This window comes from Panthera onca, chromosome B3, assembly GCF_046562875.1.
Source record: "Panthera onca isolate mPanOnc1 chromosome B3, mPanOnc1 haplotype 2, whole genome shotgun sequence".
NCBI classification, from domain to species: domain Eukaryota; kingdom Metazoa; phylum Chordata; class Mammalia; order Carnivora; family Felidae; genus Panthera; species Panthera onca.
Window position 1 is genome coordinate 22,324,020 of NC_138344.1, and position 23,406 is coordinate 22,347,425.

Sequence of the window (23,406 nt, forward strand, 5' to 3'; positions counted from 1 at the left end):
AAGGGGTGAGGGAGCTTTCTGGAGTCTCTTTTATAAGGCACTAATCCTATTCCTGGGGGCTCTGCTCTCATGACTTAATCTCCTTCCAAAGGTCACCTCCAGATACTGTCCCAGTGGGGTTGAGTTTGAACATGTGAATTTCAGGGGAATGCTAACATTCAATGTGTAGTGTGGAGAGGACGCTGCATCTCAGGGGTGGTGAAGAGGTAGGACACCTTGTCTCTGTGCGGACTGAGAGAGCTGAGAGCCTCAGCCAGCCGGTGGCCCTGGGACAGAAGCTGGGAGGAAAGAGACCTACTCTGGGAATGCCAACAGCAGCCTCCTTGCTGATCTGCAGGCTGGTCCTCTCAAATCTCCACGGAAGGCTCCCTTACCTGGCATCGTTGTGCTCTCCAGCAGTGGCTGGCTGCTGCTCAGTGTTGATTACAGTTTGAAATGCTGGCACTTTAGTCCCATGCTGCTACACACCACAGAAATTCCGTTTCACTCTAATGAGGTTTCAGTTCAAATGTTGGAAAGAAGAAAGCCTTTTAATTAGATTGGTAGTAATTGAGCTCCCAAACCACAGAAGCCTTTTTCTCAGAAGCTGAAGACACAGATGCAATTAAAAGAAGGAAAGCCACCCAAGTGGAACACCAGCTAATTTTAAGTCCATTAAAAACAACAACTCCTTAATAAGTTGACACAACGGATGTATGTCCTAAAAGAGTTCACTGATGCTTTCAAATAATATTGGAGATTGAACCGGAACTAGAGTACTCATGCAGTTCAAATATATGGCTCCGTCGGGAACCATTCGCTTAGTACAGAGTACAGAGAAATGTTAGCTCCATAACTTTTTCCACCCAGAAGACTCTGCCATGTTTTATTTTGGAAAATAGAATGTATTTTTCCTGTAACCAAACTGACATCTACTTCTGGATTCAGCTGTGTCCTGAGACCCTACTAGGACATTCTTCCCTGTCCCTCCTCAAGTAGCCCTGTTCTTTCTTCAGGATTCAGATACCTCCCTACCTCCTAGTTTCACCTTTCAAAGGTGCTCAGAGTGTGAGTTGCTGGGCCAGGGCCATTGATGCATCAAGTAATCTTTGCCAACTCCTTACATGTTCAATACATTTTTTATTTTAATGAGAAGCAGCATTTGTTTCTCGTTTGCATCCCTCCCTATGACCACGCCCCAGCAGATGCCATGTTCTCTCTGCCATTGGGATTGTTTTTGTGTATGCCATAACAGGACCAGGTAATTCCTGCTGGAGGAGCTCACAGTCTCAGCTTCTAGGCACTCTGCTTGAGGGCATTAATAAATACTTTCTCTTAGAGAGAATGGCAGTTGTCAATTTGTAGAGTCCTTTGGGTGGGAATTGAGTGCTAAGTAGTGAATACCACTATCTCAGTATAAGTATTGCATGGAACTTGGTCGTTGGTGTGTGCACACTGGTTTTTGCTAGGCCATGTTGGGCTCAACCAGCTGTGGTAAAACACTGCTTGCATCCCAGTTGGAAAGGCTGTTGTTGACTAGAATTTTCTTTAGGTGTCCTGTGCTGGAACAAAGTCATGGTTAGTACACTATCCCAAGCTCTGATTAAAGCACAGACTTGGCACTCTTCTGGATGCCACCCGTAGGTGGTTCAGAAATGTGGAAAAAGGGGCTTTGGGTCAGAAAGATCCAAGTTTGAATAGCTCCTTCACAAAGTCACCTCACCTTTCTGAAACTTGGTTTGCTCATTAGGACAGAATTTACCTTGCAAGTGTGTGTCAAGGGCCAGGAATACTTCCTGGTAGATAAAAGGTGAGAGAAAAGGTAGGCAGATCCACAGGGACCAGGGAGAAATGTGGCCCACACACTACCATTGGCATATGGTACAACAGCTGTCATAGGTCATGCTCCCTTTCCTGGGGGAGGGAAGGATGAGATATTTATATTTGTTTAAAACTCTATACTTTCTGGTAATAAACTTGACTTTAAAAAATTGGAATTTGTACCCAACTTTATTTTTTAAGCATATAAATTATTTTAAAGAGTACAAAGGAAAGTAAGCTAAATCATTAGGAAGTGTCATCTCTGGGTGGTGGGGCTGTGGGTTTTAATTTTCTTCTTTATACTTTGCATTTTGTAAGTGCTCTATAATAAATGTCTGTTACTTCAGAATAAAGAGAACAAGCTTAGCTCTGGGGAAATGCTGCTTGAGTGTGTTTGGAAGTGCTTGGTTCCTCCTAGTTTCCACGCATTCCCACAGCCCCAGTAGTATGATTCCTGCATGAATAATGGCATCAGTCCCTCTTTTGTAAACCATATAAGCAATATTTATGGTTCTTTCTTTTTCTTTGAAGGATGAGAAGAACCAAGTTCTAACTACCAACATTTGGCTGCAAATGGTAAGTTGAGACAAGGGCAGTCCTCTCCCATGGGTCTTCCTGCTGTGGTTTCTCAGATGCTCCTGCTTGAAATGACCCTGAGAAGAGTCAGGATTGTCCTCCCTAACTCCACACATGCCAACTTATGTGAAGTAGAACATCCACTTTTGGGTATTTCTCATTGCGTCCTACAGGGCTCAGTGAATGCGTGTATTTCCTACAGGGTGATTTGGGGAAATTTTAAAAGCACTCATGCAAAACAAGTAATAAGATGAAGATCTACATTGTTGGTAACCTGTTTGTAACCTGCACCTTAACTGGTCCCCAGGGTTTAGGGGCAGCCGCCTCACTCTCTATGCCTTCTAGATGCGCATAATGGGAATCCTAGAGAGTTGCCTAAGCCAGAGGCTGTCACAGTCATGCTTAGTGCTCTGCAAGAGCACTAAGAATGCAAGAATTCTGAAATGCTGTATTCCATTCATGGATTTTTAGCTTGACATGTAAAATCCTCACCTAAATTTAATGAATTGCAAATGATGTCTTTTCCAGCAAATTGTAAATATTGGCATTTAAAAGTAAAACTGTTAGTCTCTATTTTAAGTGGAAACTAAATACCATAATGATTTGATGCCCGTCTCATTCATTTAGGAAGGCCTTCCTATATAAAGAAGGCCTTCTAGCTGCAGATGTCTTGCACAGTCCCTTCCTTTTATTATTGCACTTGTATTGCTATGCCACTTTTCACACAGAACTTATCCTAATGTTCTGTAATTTCATGTTTGCAGGTTATCAATCACTCTGTCTTGGTTCTCTGAAATGTAGATATTTACATAAAGTCATTCTTTTAGACAATAAGTGTTAATTTTTTTTCTTTTGGATTGATTTAGGATTACAATGATTATTGGTTCTTAATTCATCACGGTGGCATTCATGTCTCTACCAAAGATGGGGCTTTGTTTTAAATTAATTCATATGTTTGTAGACGATGATTTTTTTTATTACGAAATGAGACACTAATGCAGATTTCACCATCAATTCTATGACTTTTTTTTTATTTTTTTATTTTTTTTTATTTTTGAGACAGAGAGAGACAGAGCATGAATGGGGGAGGGGCAGAGAGAGAGGGAGACACAGAATCGGAAGCAGGCTCCAGGTTCTGAGCCATCAGCCCAGAGCCCGACGCGGGGCTCGAACTCACGGACCGTGAGATCATGACCTGAGCTGAAGTCGGACGCTTAACCGACTGAGCCACCCAGGCGCCCCTCTATGACTTTTTAAAATAGATGTAGTAGTGTATCGTTCATTATGAAAGACATTTTGTTAAAACATTAGTCAATTCCTTGAACTTCTTCCAGATTACATGACAAAAATAATATAGTTTCATTGGAATGTATTAGCTGACAGCTTGCTTAGTTTCTCATTCAATTTTGTTGAAAACAAGGAATTAAAACGTGCCTGATCTTTGAAAGTTTTTGTCACCTGATTTTTAACACAATTTACACAGACACTGGTATTTTGAATCTGCCTTTTGTTGTTTGCTTCTTGGGTCAATGTCCCAAGATAGGAGTTGAGGTGAGGGAAATTCCCTTTCTTTGTAAGGCAGAAATCAGAGTAGTAAATGTGGGGAAAGGAATATTGCCAGGTGGTTGTTGGGCAGGTGAGTTTTGGTGGGAATGCAAGTGGAAGTTCGGGAATAGAAAACAGATTCACTTAAAGCCATCTGCTGTATGTCCCCGGAGCAGGCTTTGCTATACAAGAGATGCCTCACAGAACCTGCCTGTAATGAATAAAGTAGAACCTTTGCAGAATTTCCCTGCAGGATTTAAAGCAACATTCCTTTTTTTTTTTTTTTAAGTTTTCCTTTGAAATGTATATACTACTTTCCCTTTTTTAAAAGACTTGATCTTTTTAGAGTCGTTTTAGGTTCATAACAAAATTGAAAGAAAGGTGTGGAGAATTCCCATTTACCCCCTGCTCCCACATCCCCTTTCTGTCTCTTTTTTTTAATATGAAATTTATTGTCAAATTGGTTTCCATACAACACCCAGTGCTCATCCCAACAGGTGCCCTCCTCAATACCCATCACCCACCCTCCCCTCCCTCCAACCCCACCCCCCCTCCATCAACCCTTAGTTTGTTCTCAGTTTTTAAGAGTCTCTTATGTTTTGGCTCCCTCCCTGTCTAACCTTTCTTTCTTTCTTTTTTTTTCCTTCCCCTCCCCCATGGTCCTTTGGTAAGTTTCTCAGGATCCACAAAGAGTGAAAACATATGGTATCTGTCTTTCTCTGTATGACTTATTTCACTTAGCATAACATTCTCCAGTAAAACAACATTCTTTAGTAAGCACATCCTATCTTCATCCTGTGCACATCTGCTCTAGCTTCCCTCCTTTTGTCTGGGCACGTGGGCTTGGGTCTGTTCTCCCCTTGGAGATGGCGCCTCCCTCCTGGGAAGAGGTTCCCTCTTCTGGGGCCTGCTGAGAGTCTTACTGTCACAGTTGTCCCTGTTGCTTCTAAAGTCATGTCCTAATAGCGTCTAGAGGTTGGCCTCATTAGCATACAAACTGCAGTTTGTTTGTCTCCATTAACTTTCCCCAGTGACTCTCCTTTCCTTCTTACCTTTACAGCAATGTTCCTTCAAGCAGCATCCTCCCCAGACATCCCCACTCTCTTCCCATGAATTCTCAGTTAAACTCACCCTTAGCTGACTTGGGGTGAGCAAACCACTAACCCCCAGGTTGTGAATGCTATACTCTAAATAATGTTTTCCCCCCGTTTTTCTTTCTTTTCTTTTTTCTTTTCTCTTCGTCTTCTTCTTCTTCTTCTTTTTTTTTTTTTTTTTTGAGAGAATGAGAGAGTTCATGCCTGAGTGGGAGATGGACAGAGGAAGAGGAAGAGGTAGAGAGAATCTTAAGCAGGCTCCATGCCCAGCACAGAGCCCAAACTCTTAACTCTGAGATCATTGACCTAAGCCAAAATCAAGAGTCAGACACTTAACTGATTGAGCCACCCAGGTGCCCCTTCCCTAATTTTTTGATGAAAATTTTCAAACATACCTAACATTTGAATTTATGGGGAGTCTATAGCCTCACCTCTTAGATTCTGTAATTAGCATTTTTTTTTTTAATTCTTACTTTATCCCATTTGGCTATTTATCCATCTTTCTATCAGCCTAGCTTATTTTTTTAGTTCATTTCAAAGAGGAATAGCAGACAGTGGTGCATTTTCACCTGCATGTTTCAGGCAGCTCTTTGACCAGGGTTTCTTTCAAGGTAAAAATTTTGTATACAATGTGATGTATAGATCCTAAGTGTATCAGTCAATGAATAGCCAGGAATGCTTTCAATTCCTCAGTCCCACCCCCATCAGGAAGCAGAACTTCGCCATCACCCCAGGTGATACCTGATGTCCCTTACCTGTCAATACCTGTCCTATCTTTCCACTCTCCACCAAGGATAGAACACCTTTATTCTGGTTTTTCCAGGGATCGATTTTTTCCCTCTTACCTTGGGTCTCTCAGGAACATTTGGCAGAGTGGATTGGTCCCTCTTACTGGAAATTCTTCTACATTTAGTGTTTGGCTACCTGTCCTTAGGTTTTCCTCCTAATTCTCTAGTGACTCCTGAGTTCCCCCTGCTAGTCTCTTCATCTCTGTGCAGTCATTCCTTGTCCCAGGAGTTGGAGCACCCAGTATCCTGGCTTAAAGCACCAACCCAACTGCCTTCCTGGTGCCCCTACATGGGCACCCAGTAGGCTCTTAAATCCAGTGTGTCCTTTCTTTCCCTTTCTCACTTGTTCCCTCTATAGTGAAGGGAAGGAAAAATTCTTCTCTACCCTTTGGGGTCTTCCACTTGGACTAAGATTGAATTTACATGAGACTGATTAACAGGAGAAAAAAAAAAAACTACAGAGTTTTATTATGTGCACACCGAGGCCAAATAATGACTTTGACAACTTTGACACCTAAAGAAATGACAAAGGCAGATAGTTTTTAAACTTTTCAGACAAAGACACGATAAATCTGTGAGGAGTTAACAGGACAAAAAGCCTTAACTTTGGGAGCTTTAATTAGTAAGGAATTCTAAGAGGAACTTGGGCTGGGGTGGTAAATTAGTAAAAAGTCACAGGGATTGTTTATATAGTCTTCTTGGCTCTAAATTCCCTATCTCTGGTGATAAGGATGTCTCTACATCCTAATTGAGGGAGGACACCTCTCACATGGTAGATTTATTTCCTGCTTTCAGGGGGACAGTGGAGGGTCTGAGTGTCCCTCTTGAACAAGCTGTATCGTAATTAACTTTTATTTAAAATAATCAGTATGACAAAGTGGCACGTTTTGGGCAGCCTGCCCTTGGCCCCTACAATTGCTGTCTCCATTTGGATAAATGGTAACTCCATGTATTCATTTGCTCAGATCAGAAGCCTCAGAGTCACCCTTAGCTCTAGTCTCTCACACCTACCTCCGATCTCAACCTTCAAAATAGAGCCAAGCTCTAACTACTGCACATCAACCCCATTGCTTCCACCTTGGTCTAAACCAGCATCATTTCTCACCTATGTTACTATGGAGATTCATAGCTGGGCCTTGTGTTTCAGCCCTTACCTCCACTAGTGATGTCTGTTCTCAATATAGCAGTCAGCGTGATCCAAGTAAGAGAAGAAGAAGGCTTAGCCACAAGCCTCATTGACCCAGATCCTTCCAGGGGCTCCTGTCTCACCCAGTAGCAAGCTGAGGTCCTTGAGGTGGTCTGTGACTTTGCATGCCAGGCCTTCACTTCTTCTACATGCTCCCCAGCCCTCTTCTTCTTGCTGTGCTCCTTGCCCTGCTTGTTGCCCTACACACATCATCTCCCTCAGGGCCTTTGCATTTGCTCCCCCTGCCTGGAAGCCTCTTTCCCCAAGAACCACTTGCTTTTCTTTCTCACTGCTTAGTAGTATCTACCTGAAGATCACCTTTTCAGTGAGGTCTTCTCTGAGTTCCTCTCAAACCCTACTATCTCAAACCCTCATTGCCTACCCCCAGCCCATACCATTCTCTTCACCTCAGTATCTTAGTCTTTCTGGCTGCTATAACAAAATACCATAAACAGGGTGACTTATCAACAACAGATATTTATTTCTCACAGTTTTGAAGGCTGGAAGTCCAAGGTGCCACCATGGTTGCGTTCTATTCAGAGCTCTTTTTTGAGTTGCATTTTTGTTGTGTCCTCACTAGGTGAAATGGGAGTGCTAATCTCTTAGGGAGGGATCTGTCCCATTGTATAAGGGTGCTAATCTCATTTGGGAGGGCTCTCTCCTCATGATCTGATTACCTACTAAAGGCCCCACCTCTGATATCCCTCACACTGAGATTAGAGTTCAACATAGGAATTTGGGGGAACACAACATGTATTCCCTAAGTCTACTTCATTTTGTTTTTAAAGCCCTTGTCCCATACTTTGTATTGTTTATTTGTTCTCTGGCTCTGAGTTCTCATCCCCCACCTGGAATGTGTCCTCTGGGAGGGCAGGACTCCCGTTGTATTCACTACTCTACCCCCAGCAGGCATGAGTAAGTTTTGTAGAATGAATGAATGAAACAAAAAACTCAAGGTGAACCTAGGAAGGGCTAAGATATTATGATACAAAATAAAGCCAACTCCACCTCACATTTAAACACTGTAGTGTAAGCTCTGGGAATTCTGGGAGATAGTACAAATGTTTCCTTTTTTATATAAAACCAGGCATTTCCCATGTTTTCTATGGTACAGAGCTGCTGTTGACATTTTTCTTATAAAGAGAGAAACACCTAATATGCTCACTACATATTAGGTCAGAGACAGGTCTGTCTTCCTGATGCCTATATCCTTATCCCTCAGTAAGCAAATGATCGTTAATAACATATATGATTTGGCATTTTTTTTTCAAAGAGTGTTGTTTTCTAGGAAAAAAGTAACTAGATTATTACTTATTGCATTGAGTTCAGGTGCTCCATAAATAAGCATGCTTGCTTTGGAGGATGTCACTGGAGACCTCTAAATTTCTTTCAAGCACAGCTTATTTCTAATTCATTATTGCACTTGCAAAAACGTCCACAGCTTCATTTGTTTTAAAAATCACCTTTTTATCTCACTTACCTATTCACCTTATCTTTTTGAATGCCTGCTACGGGGAAGACATTGAAGTAGGTCACATGAGGGGGAACCCAGAAATGGATGAGACCCAATTTCTTCTCTTAAGCCATTTACAATCAGGCTGTGCAATTTACAGCCTAACAAAAAGGTTAAAATATTGTGAACAAGTGACTCCCTTGAAGTATGGCAGGAGGCCAGCTGGTGGTGTGGACAGTGGAGTTCAGAGGTGGAAAAAATCTCTGCTTTACAGAAATGGAAGGGAGAGAAGGAAAGGCATAGACCCTTATAAATGTGAAGATCAGGAAGCATTGGTGTGTGTAGGTGTTGCATCATTAATTAATACTTGTTTCCACATGCCCACCACCTGGAAACATGCTGGGTGCCTTTTTAGCATGTGTCCTTACAAAGCAGGGGTGACATATTTATCTGGAAGGTGGCATCTGTAGCTCATGTAGCAGCTTTAACACTGGCTTCTGAATGAATTTTAAGGAATCATGGGCATCTTGGGTTTAGAACAGACCTTAACAGGTACCTAATCGAAGCTCTTTCCCCCTGGAAAGCCTTGGAATTCCTCTGAGGCCACAGCATGGAAATAAGGAACTTGAATGTCACCATGGCAGGCCTTGGAAGTTGCACCGGGGCCATTTATAAAGCCACCATCACCTAGATTCCTGCTTGTTATGTTCTCCAGCTGGTGACCAGCCTAGCCTGACCTAGCCTGAATAAACGGTATGAATAAGAAGTGAAGCTCCATATTGAAGACCAACAAGGCAGAAGACCCAAGGGAGGCAGAAATATGGACAGGAGAGGACAGAAAATCAAGGAGATTGCCTTCAACCACTTTTCTTCCCCAGAGCTTCATGTTGCTGAATTGCTGTTCTGAAAATCTGAATCTGAATAATCTTTTTCCCAGGGTATTTAAACTCTGAGGTCAATATTCTGCAAATTAGAGATTTTCTATACAGTCAGAATAGAAGGGCAGAAAAGTAAAATAAATTAAATTCTCTTTTGACTTACAGTTTGTTATTTTGTTTTCCTTTCTTTCACTTCCCCTTGATTTTGTAGGACTTTCTGGTTATTTAAATAACCCGAAGGAAGAGAAGGTTGCTGTTCTATATACCTCTTCTTATTCCTAGCAGGAAGCAATTGGGGTAGTTTCTCTGTAGATTAGTTTTATCATTTTGGGAGGCCTGTCAGATATGATCTGATTTAATCTATAAGAAGAAGTGGCAGCAGCATTTCAGTTTCTGAAGAGACGGTTGAGCCATCCAAAGACTTGCCTGTGCTTTTCAAAAGAATCTGGCTTCTCTTATGGAATTTTAACCATTCTTCTGACTACATTTTCCATCCTTCTTATGTTTATTCCCTATTTTTTGTTTCCTGATTATGGATTCTAATTATGGAATGAATAGCATTCACACTATAGAATGCTAGGTTGTAAACCATGTTTATTTCTAAAATACTTAATTGCTGCATTTTCTACCACTTCATCTCTGAGAATGCCACACCTTAGGTTCACACACAGGCTAGCCAGTGGCTTGCTTAGGGCCCTCATGATGACCCATAGTTAATGGTGATTTCAATCATTCTGTCACAATGAGAGAAAAAGTGTTGGGGGCAGGAGGAAGAAGGAGGCCCACTTTCTTCATCTGAGATCAAAATGGTTGACTGGAAGAATTTCCAAAACATGTTTATATGGAGTTTTCCAACACCAAGTACATGCTGTCTTTCACACCAGCAACTGATTCTCTGATTCTCTGGATACCAACTGGGTAGATCCTCTCTATTTGGAGTTAACATCAGATCCTACAAGTTAAGGACTCAATCCCACAAGACTACCCCATCCGATGCCAGGTGCAAAAGGGGTGTCCAGGCTGCCCACACTTCTATCCAGCTGAGTTTGAATGCTGAACAGCTCATGGAATTCAAGAAAACACTTATATTTACCAATTTATTATAAAGAATCCTGATCAGGAACAGCTGAATGGAAGAGATGCATAGGGCAAGGTGTGAGGGAGGCCCAGAACTTTCATGCCTTCTGTGGGCTACTGTCCTGGCACTTGGATGTATTCACCAATCTGGAAGCTTCCCGAATCTTGTGGTTCAAGAGTTTTTATAACCCAGTCCCCATTCTCTCTCCTCTCCCTGGAGACTGAGGTTGGGTGGGGCTGAAGGTTCCCACCCTGTAATCAAAGCTTGATCTTTCTGATGACCGGCTGCATGCTGGCAACCTGAGGTGATCTCGGGCCCCCACCCTAAGTCACCTCACCTCAATAGAATAACCTCTGGTGGGCTCAGAAGGTGCTCTATATGAATAATAAGAGACACTCCTATCCTCAGGAAGTTCCCAAGGTTTTAGAAACCATGTGCCAAGAACCTGGGACATAGACCAAATATGTTTCTTATTATACCATAATGTACTTTTTTTTTTAAACAAAGAAAATGTTCCCTTTCTTCTCTCTCATTATCCTGCTATAAATATTTCCATGCATGTACATGCACACAAACTTAAAGTTTCCTATGGCCTCAAGGTAGATGTTAATGGGGGCCAGTTCTGAGACCCATGGAAGGATTAGGGTTCTTATGGTACATCTCAGATCAAGGGCCCCTTCCTCCCTTGTATGTCCCCTTAAGAACCCCACATAGTCATATCTTGAAGATTAAATGAGAAGGGATCCCACAGAAATAGGGAGAGAAGGAAAATCACAGACTCTTCCAGATGGTCTGGGAGTATTGGCGTTTCTAGACTGACACTATCAGCTGCCCAACCTGCCACACACTGTCTGTAGGAAGATTTTGTGCAGGGCCTCTTGCCCTCCAGGGATCTGAGTGGGGAGTGAGTGCTTTAAGAGGATACAAAAGCTCCTTCTGGAACATTATTATTCACAAGCCCCTTTACACATCCATTCTTCAGAAATGCTCATGGAAACCTGTGGCGTCCTGGGCTCTCCTGCTCCCAGGGCACACAGCCCCAACATTCCTGCTCCGGCTCCCAGTGCCCAGTTGATGAGGCTTCTGCACCTTTAGCTGTAGCTTGGTTGTTACAGCTCTCCTGTCCTATAGTATCTTATGAAATGGAGGAATCCCTCTTTTTTTTTTTTTTTAAGCCATCATTTGTCATGGGCCTACCAGGGCCACATGACTTACCTGCTGCTGCACACATTTCATCCTTCCAGTGCCGTCCTGCCCTGTGAGGCAGACACCTGTGAGGAAGCTGCAGCTCCCAGAGTGGGTATTTACCTTGTTAAAAAACAAAATGCAACCAAGTAAACTTGAAGATCTAACTGGCTTAATTAAAGGATTTGTGAGTTGGGCAGCACCCTATCTAGCAAGTAGAGAGAGCTCACACAAGTTGTACAAAATGGAAAGTTTTTATAGGAAGGAGGGTGGGGCAAGAAAGTTATAAGCAAGGGAAAAGAAAGGATTGTTTCAGGCAAGGTAACCTTATCTTTGGGGGAGGGGCAGGGGGTTTTATCAAGCAGATTATATCTCATCTTCCATTGAGGGATGGAGAGGGCCCTGTGGCGACAGATGACTTCACAGAGGCTGATCAGAAAATTCCTGATTGGCCCTTTAAGACTTAGGTTTCTGTGAGAGGTTGAAAATACAGTTAAGTATTAAGCCTCAGTTTGGTGACTTGGCCTAAGTAATTTTGGGCCCATGTTTTTGTTGTTGTTGTTTGTTTGTTTGTTTTTAATGTTTATTTATTTTTGAGAGAGATGGGCGAGGGAGAGCGTGAGCTGGGGAGGGACAGAGAGAGAGGGAGACAGAGGATCCGAAACAATCTCTACACTGACAACAGAAGGCCTGATGTGAGGCTTGAACTCCTGAACCCTGAGATCATGACCTTAGCAGAAGTCCGACACTTGACCGACTGAGCCACCCAGGTGCCCTGGGTTGTTTGTTTTTCACAATCTTCTTGAGGGGTGCCTGGGTGGCTCAGTCGGTTAAGTGTCCGACTTCAGCTCAGGTCATGATCTCGCGGTTCGTGAGTTCAAGCCCCGCATCAGGCTCTGTGCTGATGGCTCAGAGCCTGGAGCCTGTTTCAGATTCTGTGTCTCCCTCTCTCTCTGACCCTCCCCCGTTCATGCTCTGTCTCTCTCTGTCTCAAAAATAAATAAACGTTAAAAAAAAATTGAACAATCTGCTTGAGCTCACACAGCTGGTCTCTGCCACAGCCTTGGTGTAAACCCAGATGTGCCTGAGTTCCACAGCTCTCTGCAGCCCCCCTTTTCTTTCCTGAGGGTGGGGGAGACCCAGGTTGGCTTTTGAGTGAGCAGATGGGGGGCTCCTTCAGAGAGGATGAACAGCCCCTAACTGCCAGTGCAGAGAGATTGGGTTGGAAGAAACATCAATGGTAGAGCCTACTGATCACTCTTCTTGAAGTCAAATAATGCAGTTCTGAGTCCTGACCCAGTGTCTGACTGAAAGGATGTTGCTTCTCTGTGCCCCGGTCTCCTCTTATAAATAGGAATAGTAATCATGCTGGCATCCCTGGATCATGGCAAGCAAGGTATACATGTGACTCTGAACAAACCAAATGGTCAGGATATATACTCATGGGACACATGCAGCTAAGATGATGGGTTGGGTTGAGGAGATGTGAAATTGCTGGGGAAGTATTGTGCAGCTCACACGTGCCATCTGAAGAGGTTGCGGTTTGACCAACCGAGGGTTTCTACTTCCCTGCTTTTCCTCCCTGCTCTGCCCATCATTTCAGCAGGTGGGGGAGATGGGCATTTGCCTGCCATGCCCACCTTCGCTCTGGGAGCCCTATGACCATGATTAGCATGGTGGCAATAGTGACAGTGACAGGCATCCCAGGGTGAGATATGAGATCCTGGTAAGGAAGGCACAGGTGTTGAGTGTGGAAGGGCTTATCCCCCTGACAAGGGAGAGAAAAGAAGGGAGCACTGGGCAAATGGTACAGAGACAGAGCAGGCTGGAGCAAACACAGTTTGGTTCATGCCTAGGCATTCCTGCAAACCAGCTTCAACAAGACTGGCCCTTCTGGGCACTGTCCTTCTCCTCCCCTTGCGTATCCTTCCTGCTCTTCTCCCCTCCTCCCTTCCCCTCTACTAACTACCCACATCAATTAGAAACATCAGTAGGGTGGCTCTATCCTAAATGTTCCAAGTGATTTTTCACCACATTATACATTGACGGATCTTCATTCTCAGAGGCCCATGGCTATAAAGTCACATTACTCACCTGGCTATTCCCTCTCATCTGACTTCATATGGTCCCAGAACTGGAACAGCCTTTTTGGATGCTTGCCTGTCCTCTCCAGAGGATGGTGGGATCTCTGGGACGTGCTCTGTGATCCACAACCCCTTGGCTACAATTCCCAAATCTCAATAGCTTTGAAAATTAAAGGGTTTTTGTCCCCCTTGATGTTGTTTTTGTAACTTTGCATCAAACTCACTGAGTCTAAAATCAAACCGAAATAGATGTGCAGTGGAGGCATTTATTTTTTCTTACTTAGTATCAGTATGCACGTTTTGCTGCAGAAATAATGATATGTTTGATTATGGGGAGTTGCCTAGATCCCAGCTGGAAGTGTTGCATCACATACCTTTCTAAATCTGAGGTCTGAGCTCCAGATCATGGGTGGCCCCAGGGAGACTGGGTACAGGATGGGGCCTTTACTGGGGGTCTGCCCTGATTATGGCACATTTGTAGGAGGTGCTGAGTCCAAACCCTGAAACCCTGGCTTGGTGGAGCTGTTTGTATAGCAGCTGTAGGTGGGATCTTACCCGAGCAGTCTTTACAGAGCTAGTGGACCCTAGGTAGGGCTGAGCTATGTGGTCCTTGGACAAGGGACCCCAGGCATGGGCCTTCCTCTGGCAAAGGTCACTCAAGAACCAATTTTGGACCTGACGTCAAGCAGATGCACCTGTGTTGGTGTGTTTATGACTATTTCCTGAGTCCCCATCTTCACCCTTGTCCTGATTCAGTGTTTTACCACCAAGGCCATGTGTTTGCATTTTGGGGTTGTGGCATCAGAAGCACTGTTCCTGCATGAAAATAAGAACTCCAGTCCAAAAACACATCCTCCTTAGAAGCTTCTGAGAGGTTCCCCAGCAGCTGCAAAAAGTTGTTTCATGGAAATAAATATTCTTAATTTTTCTAGCTTAGTTCATATTCCAATTGAAATAAGTGAATTTATTTTTCCAAAGTGTCCTTTCAGTGGAGAACTTTGAAAGCAAAACAGTTACTCATTTGGCTAGGAAAAAAACCCATCTGCTGTGGGAGGGGAAGCCTTCGGGGCATGCAGTGGACTGGAATTAACTTTAATGCTACTGTTTGAATGTGGTCATGGTGACAGCAGGATCTTAAATGTGATTTTTATGCTGTTCATGGTCATTTTGCAAGAGATTACTTAATTCTCAGTTTCCTTATATTTTATAGATAACAATTCAATTATGTAAATAGTATCTGGAACTCTTTTTGGCTTTGAATGTATCTAATAATCCCTTATAAGAAATATTAGTAGGCAAGGAAGCAAAGTGCTGCTAATGTCATTGTCTGTGTGTTAGTCTTGGACAGATCACTATTTACAATGGAATATGTCAGAATATCCGGGGGTGAAGACTGTTCGTTTCCCAGATGGCCTGATTTGGAAGCCAGACATTCTTCTCTATAACAGGTAAGCACACTGGACAAAAGGAGAAATGATTTTAGTTTTGCATATATATAACAACCAAGCATATTTGAATATTTCATCGAAATGCCAGACCCATGATCTGTAATTTGGGACCATTGCTGCCCATGATGCTTTGTAAATGGCCAGGCCTTTGAGAAACATTCTGTCCCCCTCTCCCATGTTCTCTGCCTTGGCATGAAGACTTGCATTACCCAGCACTCTGCCTGAGCACATGTCTATAGGGCTGTGCATTATAGGTACATATATACTTTTGTGCATATTGGCACTGAGGCATTTTTTACATGTGGAATTACCTTTACACCTGAATGGCAGCAATTATGGTCACAGCATAAGTTGCTGGCCCTTGACATGCATGACTGGAGTCCACTGTTTGGACCCAGGTCCTCATCTGATGTATTCCCATTGTGCATTGGGAGAGTCCTGCTGCCTATAGCTGAGTGCATGAAGACCATCACCTCTAGCTGTGCTCAGAAGCTTGTGATGCAGGTGGAGTACTTGATAGAAGAAAGACAGATAATAGTCATATTCTAATATGGATTAGGAACAGGAATCCTGCTCCTGAGGTCAAGAAATGAGGGATTCATTGTGAACCAGGACAGTCTGATTTGTAAACCAGATGCCTAAAAGGTATTCAGGCAAGGTAAATTTCTAGAAGCACTAAATCTTTTTCTGCTAAGCTACATAATCAAAATAAGGGGATCCAGAACATCTCTTCCCAGTAAGGTTTAGAATGTGATAACAAGCTTAATATTAAAGAAAGATAACTTCCTAATTACAACTGCTGCATTTGGTCCTACCAGGAAGAGAAGGAAGTCCCATGCCTTCCTGACTTAGAAAACAGTGTGACCATTGGCTACTGTCCTTGGTTGTCACCAGCTGATGTGTTTGTCCTACACTGACTGCTTCTAGGAGGCTGGGTGATTTCATTTCTTGTGTCAACTTTTAATTCTGTCTTTCCTGCTGGCAGTTACATTTCATTTGAATAATTGGGCTTGTTTCTAGAAGAATAGTATTCCCTTCTGATTTGCTGCCACTCTTCAGTTTCTTAAATTAGTTCAGACACCTGAGCTCTGAAACATGTCTAAAGTTAGAGTAAGTGGTCCCCAATGGAGTAGGTGAAGCACATGGAACCCCATGGCTCATCTTTGGATCATTAGTTTCCCAGCCACTGACATCAAAAGACCACAGAAATACATTTTATTTTGGAGGCTGGAAATACAAGATTAAGGTGTCTGCAGGTTTTGTTTCTTCTGAGTCTCCTCTCTTACAACTTGTAGATGTCCATCTTCTCTCTGTGTCTTCACATGGCCTTCCCTCTGCACATGTCTGTGTTCTCTGATCTACTCTTGTGCCAACTACCATCACATTGGATTAGGGACCACTATAACAACCTCATTTTAACTTAGCTACCTCTTTAAAACCTCCAAATACACTCACATACTGTGGAACTTCAACATACGAACTAGGACTTCAGCATGTGAATTTGGCGGGAGTGGGGGGGTGGGGAACACAATTCAGCCCATAACAGGGGCATTGCAGTTGACTTCTTAAGGACAAAGAGTCAGCATTGGAGAAGTCTGGGTATAAATTGTAGCTGTAATATTTAGTATGTTATAAACATTAAGTCTCAGATTCCTCCTTTGAAAAATGGGGGAGATGCCAGCTTCAGAGTTTGGAAGGGATAACTCTGCAGATGCACCTAGCATGCTTAGTGTGGTACTTGGCAAAGATTGAATGCTCAGTGATGGTGGTTGTGCATTTATAGACATGGTGATGAGGATTTCTGCTCAGAGTAATTCAAAAAGAAATGTCAATAATGTTTTTACATTGTGCCTAATTTAGTTCTTTTTCATTTGAAATCAAGAATAGATATTACAATGTGGTAGAAACTTCATGAGGTTATAGAGGTGCTTCTTATCACTTATATGTAGCACCTCAAAACCTAATAAATAAAATGTTTGATGCTTTTAATGTTCTGGCTAAGGAAGAGTTACCATGTATTCTATGCAAACTGAATTTCAAGGAGCAAAGATGCAGTCTCCACCTGCTGTCACCAGGGAGCGGGATCTCAGAAATAATGGTACCCACCCCCCCACACACACATCTGACCCAGCTGATGGTCCCAGAGCCCCTTTCCTCTCATGTTTCCCCTTGAGCTCTAAATAACTATTTTTCTCTTTCCTCTTTTCCTCATCTCCCCATTGACCACATCCACCAGCTTCTATCATGGAATCTGTACAGGCTGCCTCCTCTTCTGCTTTAGTTTTTCTGAAAAATGGGATATAGAACTTCCTTTCTGAAATAACTGTTAAATATATGGCTTGCATGTCCACACAGACATGATGTAGGATAAGCAGGTTACAGAATACATGTAAGCCAGTCATAGACACAGTGTCAGTTATTTTTTGCTGTTTGAGAGACTATCCTGAACTTAGTGTCTTAAAAAAAATGTATGCATATGACTTCTCACCACACTGTGGGCTGACTGACCCATGTGGTGGCCTGTCTGTTTAAGTCAGTTGTTGGCAAAAAGCAGGGGGCTGAGGCTCTGATGGGCTGGAATGTGGAGAGCCACACCCCCCAGCCATTGGTGGGAGCACAGCTGGGACAGTTACCTGTGCCACCTTAGCTTCCTCCATGAGCCTTTTCCACAGGATGCAGGCAACCCCCAGTGTGTGGCAAGAAGTGTTCAGAGAGGAAGGAAGTGGCAGCCACCAGGCTCCTTATGAACTGAGCATATGAATCCTAGAACAGCCCCTTCACTGCACTCTGTTGGACAGAGTAGGCAGGAGCTCAGCCTTGATCAGGGAAGCAGAAGTCAGCCTCACGTTTCTAGGGCACACAGGTTGGGGGGGAGGAAGGAAGATGAAGGTGTGCTCTATGGAAGGGAAGAGGTGAAACAGGAAGGCCAGATTAGAGTTGAGGGGGGAATGAAGGACCAAAACAAACATTTGTAATGAAGGAGCACTCAGTTAAGTGCATGCTGGAGGGACTGGTAGGAAGGAGACAGAGGGTAGGTAGGCAAGCAGACAGAGTTTCCAAACACAGAGTGATCTCCTTATCCCTTGCCTCTATTCGCTGGCTTCCCTCTACTGTCTGGACACAAGTCATGTGGCCTGGCTGGCAGGGATGAGTGGTCCAGCCCACCCCTGCAGCTGCCTCTTACACCTCCTGCTTCCTGGCTAGATGTTTGTCTTTCAACTCCTTGGTGTGTCTGGACTCTTTTTCACTACAGGACATTTCTGTGAGCTCCCCTCTTGGTGTGGAATGCTTACCCTTCTTTCATCCCTCAGACCTCAGCTTGACTCCCTGTTCCACTGAGTCCCTGTTGTGTCTTTTTGCCATGCCTTACAGAAAAGGCATTCCTGTCCCCTGTGGCACATGGGCTCTGCCACCCCCCTGGGGGTCTAGAGAGTGCTTAATAAATATATGTGCACAGACAGGATGGAAGGAGGAAGCAGGGATGCAGGAATTAAGAGAAAGGGGGAAGGGGATGGGTCTCTGTGACATGAGCACTGCTAAGAACAACAAGAGAAGGAAGGAAGGAAATCATATTGGCAAGCTGGAAAATATGAACCTGGGCCTGAGCCAAAAAATTGACAGAGAAAGTAGCAAAAACAGGCTTGAATTTAATAGGATCCTGACCTTCTGATATTCTGTTATTGGAGATTTTGAGAGATGTTGAGCTTAATACTTTCTGCCAGCTTCCAGGCACTCCAAATAGTATGTTCTCTCAGTAGGCTTGTGTGATGGTTCATTAAATTGTTGTGTTTGCAGGGGGAGCTTTTCCTTCAGGAGGGGAGCATGCCATCATTCTGCATAAGCCATGATTTTGAAGGGAGCATTGATTCAGGTTAGGGGAAGCATCACAAACATGTCCATCACGTTTCTTGCTCTATTCTGGTTTGATATTGGAGTCCAAGCTTGAGCCACTAATGGTTTTGGGGATATAATACATTTTTCTGTGCTTTGAAGAGGTTGGGTCATTGCAAAGCAGCCATCTCGGCATCATTTCTGGGATGGGCTGCTTTATTTCCCTGATGGATGGTGAACAAGTTACAGTGCTGCCAGCCAGCTGGCCGGGTTGCTCTGAGGAGAGGACAGGCGCTGATAAAAGCATCCCTGCCAGATGCTGATCCCAGTACTTTCTTGGTTGCTTTATTCTGCTTTACTTTAAGCCTGCAGTTCAAGGATTTTTCTGAACACAGTCTTGCTCAAAGTGAGTAGCAGTTGTGGATAGCTTTTCATGATTTTCCCATTTGGACGGAATGAAAGGCCTCACTCTTATCAGCAGTCAGCTTGCAGAAGAAAGCCTGAACTGCAGTGACACCTTGGCCACCCTGCCTGCCCTGTGAAACTGCAGGCAGCTACCTCAGCCTCTCTGGTCTTCTCCATTCTTAAGCTGCTCAGTCAGAAAATCCCGTAATAATAGTGGAATCTTTGTTGATGAGTGTATTTGAAGATGTTTTTGTTGGCTCTGTATTGGTAGGACATGAGGTATCAACCACCCCTTTCTTATAGCCTGTGCAAAGCTGCATTTGCACATCTGCAGACTCATGTTTGCCTCTGAGATTAGAGTCCTCTGGCTGTAACCCTCTTTCTGTCACAGATTCCCATGACCCTGTGGCTGACAGCAGAGCCTGGAGAGGGGGTGATGTATGCAGGACACACCTGGGTGGAACGTGGTGATCCAGCTGATAAGGGTTAATGATTGTGTGCTGATCAGTGACTCACTGATTTGGTTCACCCAGAAGTCAGCCTACAACAAGTACTTCAGCATATGGTTTATGGATTTTATTTTTTATTTTAGAGAGAGAGAGAGCACTGTGAGTGCTGGAGGGGCAGAGAAAGAGAGAGAGAGAGAACCCCAAGCAGGTTCCACGCTGTCAGCACAGAGCCCGATGAGGGGCTTGATCTGGTTCACCCAGAAGTCAGTCTACAAGTACTTCAGCATATGGTTTATGGATTTTATTTTTTATTTTAGAGAGAGAGAGAGAGAGAGCACTGTGAGTGCTGGAGGGGCAGAGAAAGAGAGGGAGAGAGAACCCCAAGCAGGTTCCACGCTGTCAGCACAGAGCCCGATGCAGGGCTTGAACTCACAAATGATGAGATCATGACTTGAGCTGATACCAAGAGTCTGATGCTTAACTGAGCCACCCAGGTGCCTCTCAGCGCATGGTTTATTTGGGACAGGAAGTGACTCAGAGAAGGGAGGGAAGATAGTATATGCATTAAAAATGCACTAAAAAGCAAGCTGCTGCTCTGGGCAGTGGGGACCCATTCCTGCTGGAGACCTCTGTGGTGTTTGTCTGTTAATTGCCTTCTGTCATAGATTGACAGTTGCTTCCAGGAATGGCAGCTCCCTGACACCGGCTCTGCTTGCCTGCCCCATGCATGGACCGAATGTGTGCTGGTGGCCAGAACCTCAAGCCTCAAGCTGGGCTGCTGATGGTTGGAAAAGGCAGCTGTCAGGGCCTTGGGTCTGATAAGGACAGCTACAGCACACATGGTTAGCTACAGCACACATGGGTTTCACACTCAAGTTTCAGTTGTTGTCACCTTTGCCTGATTGAAGTTCCAATCCTGACTCCTGATGGGGAGGACAGCAATGAAGTGAGTAGGAAGGAGAACATCATAAGGACTTAGGGGGTTTCTCAGCCAAAGCAGAGAGGAGACAGACAGGTAGCAAAGATAATGGAGAAGAGCCGGGACCTGCATCCTTGTGAGTGGCTGTAGCCCTATTGTGGGCTTCATGTCTTATCATGGTATCACATCAGTCCACATAAAGAATGGGATCTTAGGGAGCAAGTCTCTTATTCAATTTAATGCCTCTTGAAGAAGGTTAACCAGTTGGTGTTCAAGGGCCCAAAGTTCAATCATGTCTGGGCTGGGGCTGGGGATGGGAACAGGAGGCCATTACCAAAAGAATATGAGTTAGCAGCTCTTGGATGTGGCATGAATCTTCAGTTAAGCAAAGATAATTTTGCAGCTTTGGACCTCCCAGAGAATGAGGTTTTATGATGTGCTGTTATAGCATGATATGCATTATCAAATATTCAGACCTAATCTGGAGGGAGGCTGTTTCTAACAAGGTGTGGTGGGAAAAGAGTGGAGCAGTTACCTGTTTTTAAGTAGTGAGTGGAAGCGGCCAACCTACGTGTGCATCTCCAAAATCATCCTCTGAACTGTCTGTCCAACCCTCCCCTTTCTCACCCCTGCCCCTTTGATGTTTGTTTTTAATTTGTTCATTCACTGAACCAATATTTAGTGAAGGCTTATGTGCTGTTATCACACACTGTCCTAGGATCTGAGGACACAGAAGTGACCAAGCCAGACAAAAATCCCTGTGCTGTAGACAAATAGAAGAGGGGAGCACACATGCCAGATATCTGGGGCTCCAAGAAAAAGAAAGCATGGAGAGCATGTAGGGAGTGGTAGAGCCTAGGGTAGGAAGTGAGCCCAACAGAAGAGCCAGAAGGAGGTGGAGGAACAAGTCATAGAGCATCAACGAGGTAAACGTTCTTGATGGAAAGAATAACAAGGGCACAGGCCTTTCAGGGAAGGTTGTGAAAAGGCTTGAAATGTGAGAACAAAACAGACAAGAGAAAGATGCCCCAGTAGCCTATGGCATGTTATGTGTGGTTTCACACACCTTCCAGGTTATCAGAAACTATCTCGGTCTATGTCATGGTCTTTGAACTACTTTCCAACTCTGTAAGTTCTAGGAAACCAATAGTAATGCAAAGGACTCCAGTCCATAGAGAAGCAAATGGATTTTGTTTGGTGGACTGATTCCTGTTAACATATCTCATCCATGTTTTGGTTGCCTTTGTATGTGTCAGCTTTTTGGATGCTTCTTGGAATTGGTTTTTGACACCTTGCTTGTTCCCTCATTAACTAATGACTTAAGAAAAAACTTTGACACATGTTCATTTTATATTTGTGCGTCATGCTTTTATCTTTGAAACAAATTGATCTTTTTTGACCACCCTGAGATGGAAACATGCCATCTGGGTCTGCCGAGGAACACAAGGGGGTGATGTGGCTGGAGTGCGAGGGTGGAGAAGGTTAGAGAAACAACAGGGTGTGGCCCAAGTGTTGGAGGTCTTGGCTTTTACTATGAATGACATGAGAGAGGCTCTCATCCTTTGGTAGAATTCCATTTCTTTTTTTGCTCTGAATAATTGTCAAAATACTTATTCATATTCTTCATCTGACTTCTTCTTCTGCTATCAACTGATTCACATTCCATGGTTATTTTGTTCAGAAGTTATCTGTTCTTCTCTGCTTGTACACTTCTCCAAGATGATGGTGGTAGATGTGTTTTGTTTTTGTTATTTCCTCTAGCTTCTTGGAAACGTTGATGGAGGGTGGGCACACGAACACATGTCGTCATTCAGCCACTGTCAGCCCAGATACTTGTCTGCCCCAGGCTGACTCAGGGCCCAGCCTGTCTGCACTGGACAGCATGGACTGTCCCTAGTGAACCTTTAGCACCTCTGCCTGGTTCCACTCTTTCTGCAAAGGGCTGGATGGCTCCAGAGTCCGTCTTTACATCCACATTTCTCAGGGCTGGAAACTGGTGCTCAGAGAGGTCCAGCCACTTGCCCAAGGTCACCCAGCAGGGTGTGCCTGACTCCAGAGTCTCATGTCCCTAGGCTGGCCTGACTGTGGTCATACTTTTTAGAGCTCTTTTATTTTTCTGTAACTTAGAAAAAGCAAAATAATTCCTCTCTCACTCCCTCTGAGTTGACTCTGCTTTTAGACCTTCTCTGGGCATCTCTTTTGTCTTTCATTCTGGAAAGGTGAGTCTGTCTCTTCCCGGTTTCAGAGCATCTGACATCCAACTTTTCTTTCACCAAATCCTTTGCCAGCCAGAGTGGGATGACAAAATGCAAACCACTGTGCAAGGGTTTGAGCAGAATTTCAAACAGAGGGCCAGGTGCTGCAGCAAGCAGAGTTTTCTACGGACGGCTTTGCATCCAGATGGCCCAGGCAAACTGTCTTTCTGCCTATGGCATGGGGCCAGTCCACTGAGTGCCCGCTCCCTCCCTGCACCCTGAGGGCCTTGTGAGACTGATTGAGTCCAAGAGCGTGGCTTTTGGAGATGAGCTTATTGATCTTAGTGGCATCGGACACAGAGCCAACATGATTGTAAGGGTCTGTGTAATAAATATGTGAGACAGGAATTCAATGGAAAGTTCAGTCATCATCATGAGCTGCCTGAGAGAGGACTGGACAGGTAGCACAGTGGTGGGGGCCAAGATCAACCC

At 44.1% G+C, this 23,406-nt stretch overlaps 1 protein-coding gene across 1 annotated transcript in view; it reads left to right on the top strand.

Annotated features, from left to right (window-relative positions):
* The window catches only part of CHRNA7 (cholinergic receptor nicotinic alpha 7 subunit), a 113,978-nt gene that overhangs the window by 46,771 nt on the left and 43,801 nt on the right, over positions 1-23,406 (top strand). Inside the window, exons 3-4 of the mRNA XM_060617888.3 lie at positions 2,332-2,376; positions 15,006-15,115. Of these exons, the coding sequence (XP_060473871.1) occupies positions 2,332-2,376; positions 15,006-15,115 (155 nt within the window). The remainder of the gene's footprint in view (positions 1-2,331; positions 2,377-15,005; positions 15,116-23,406) is intronic.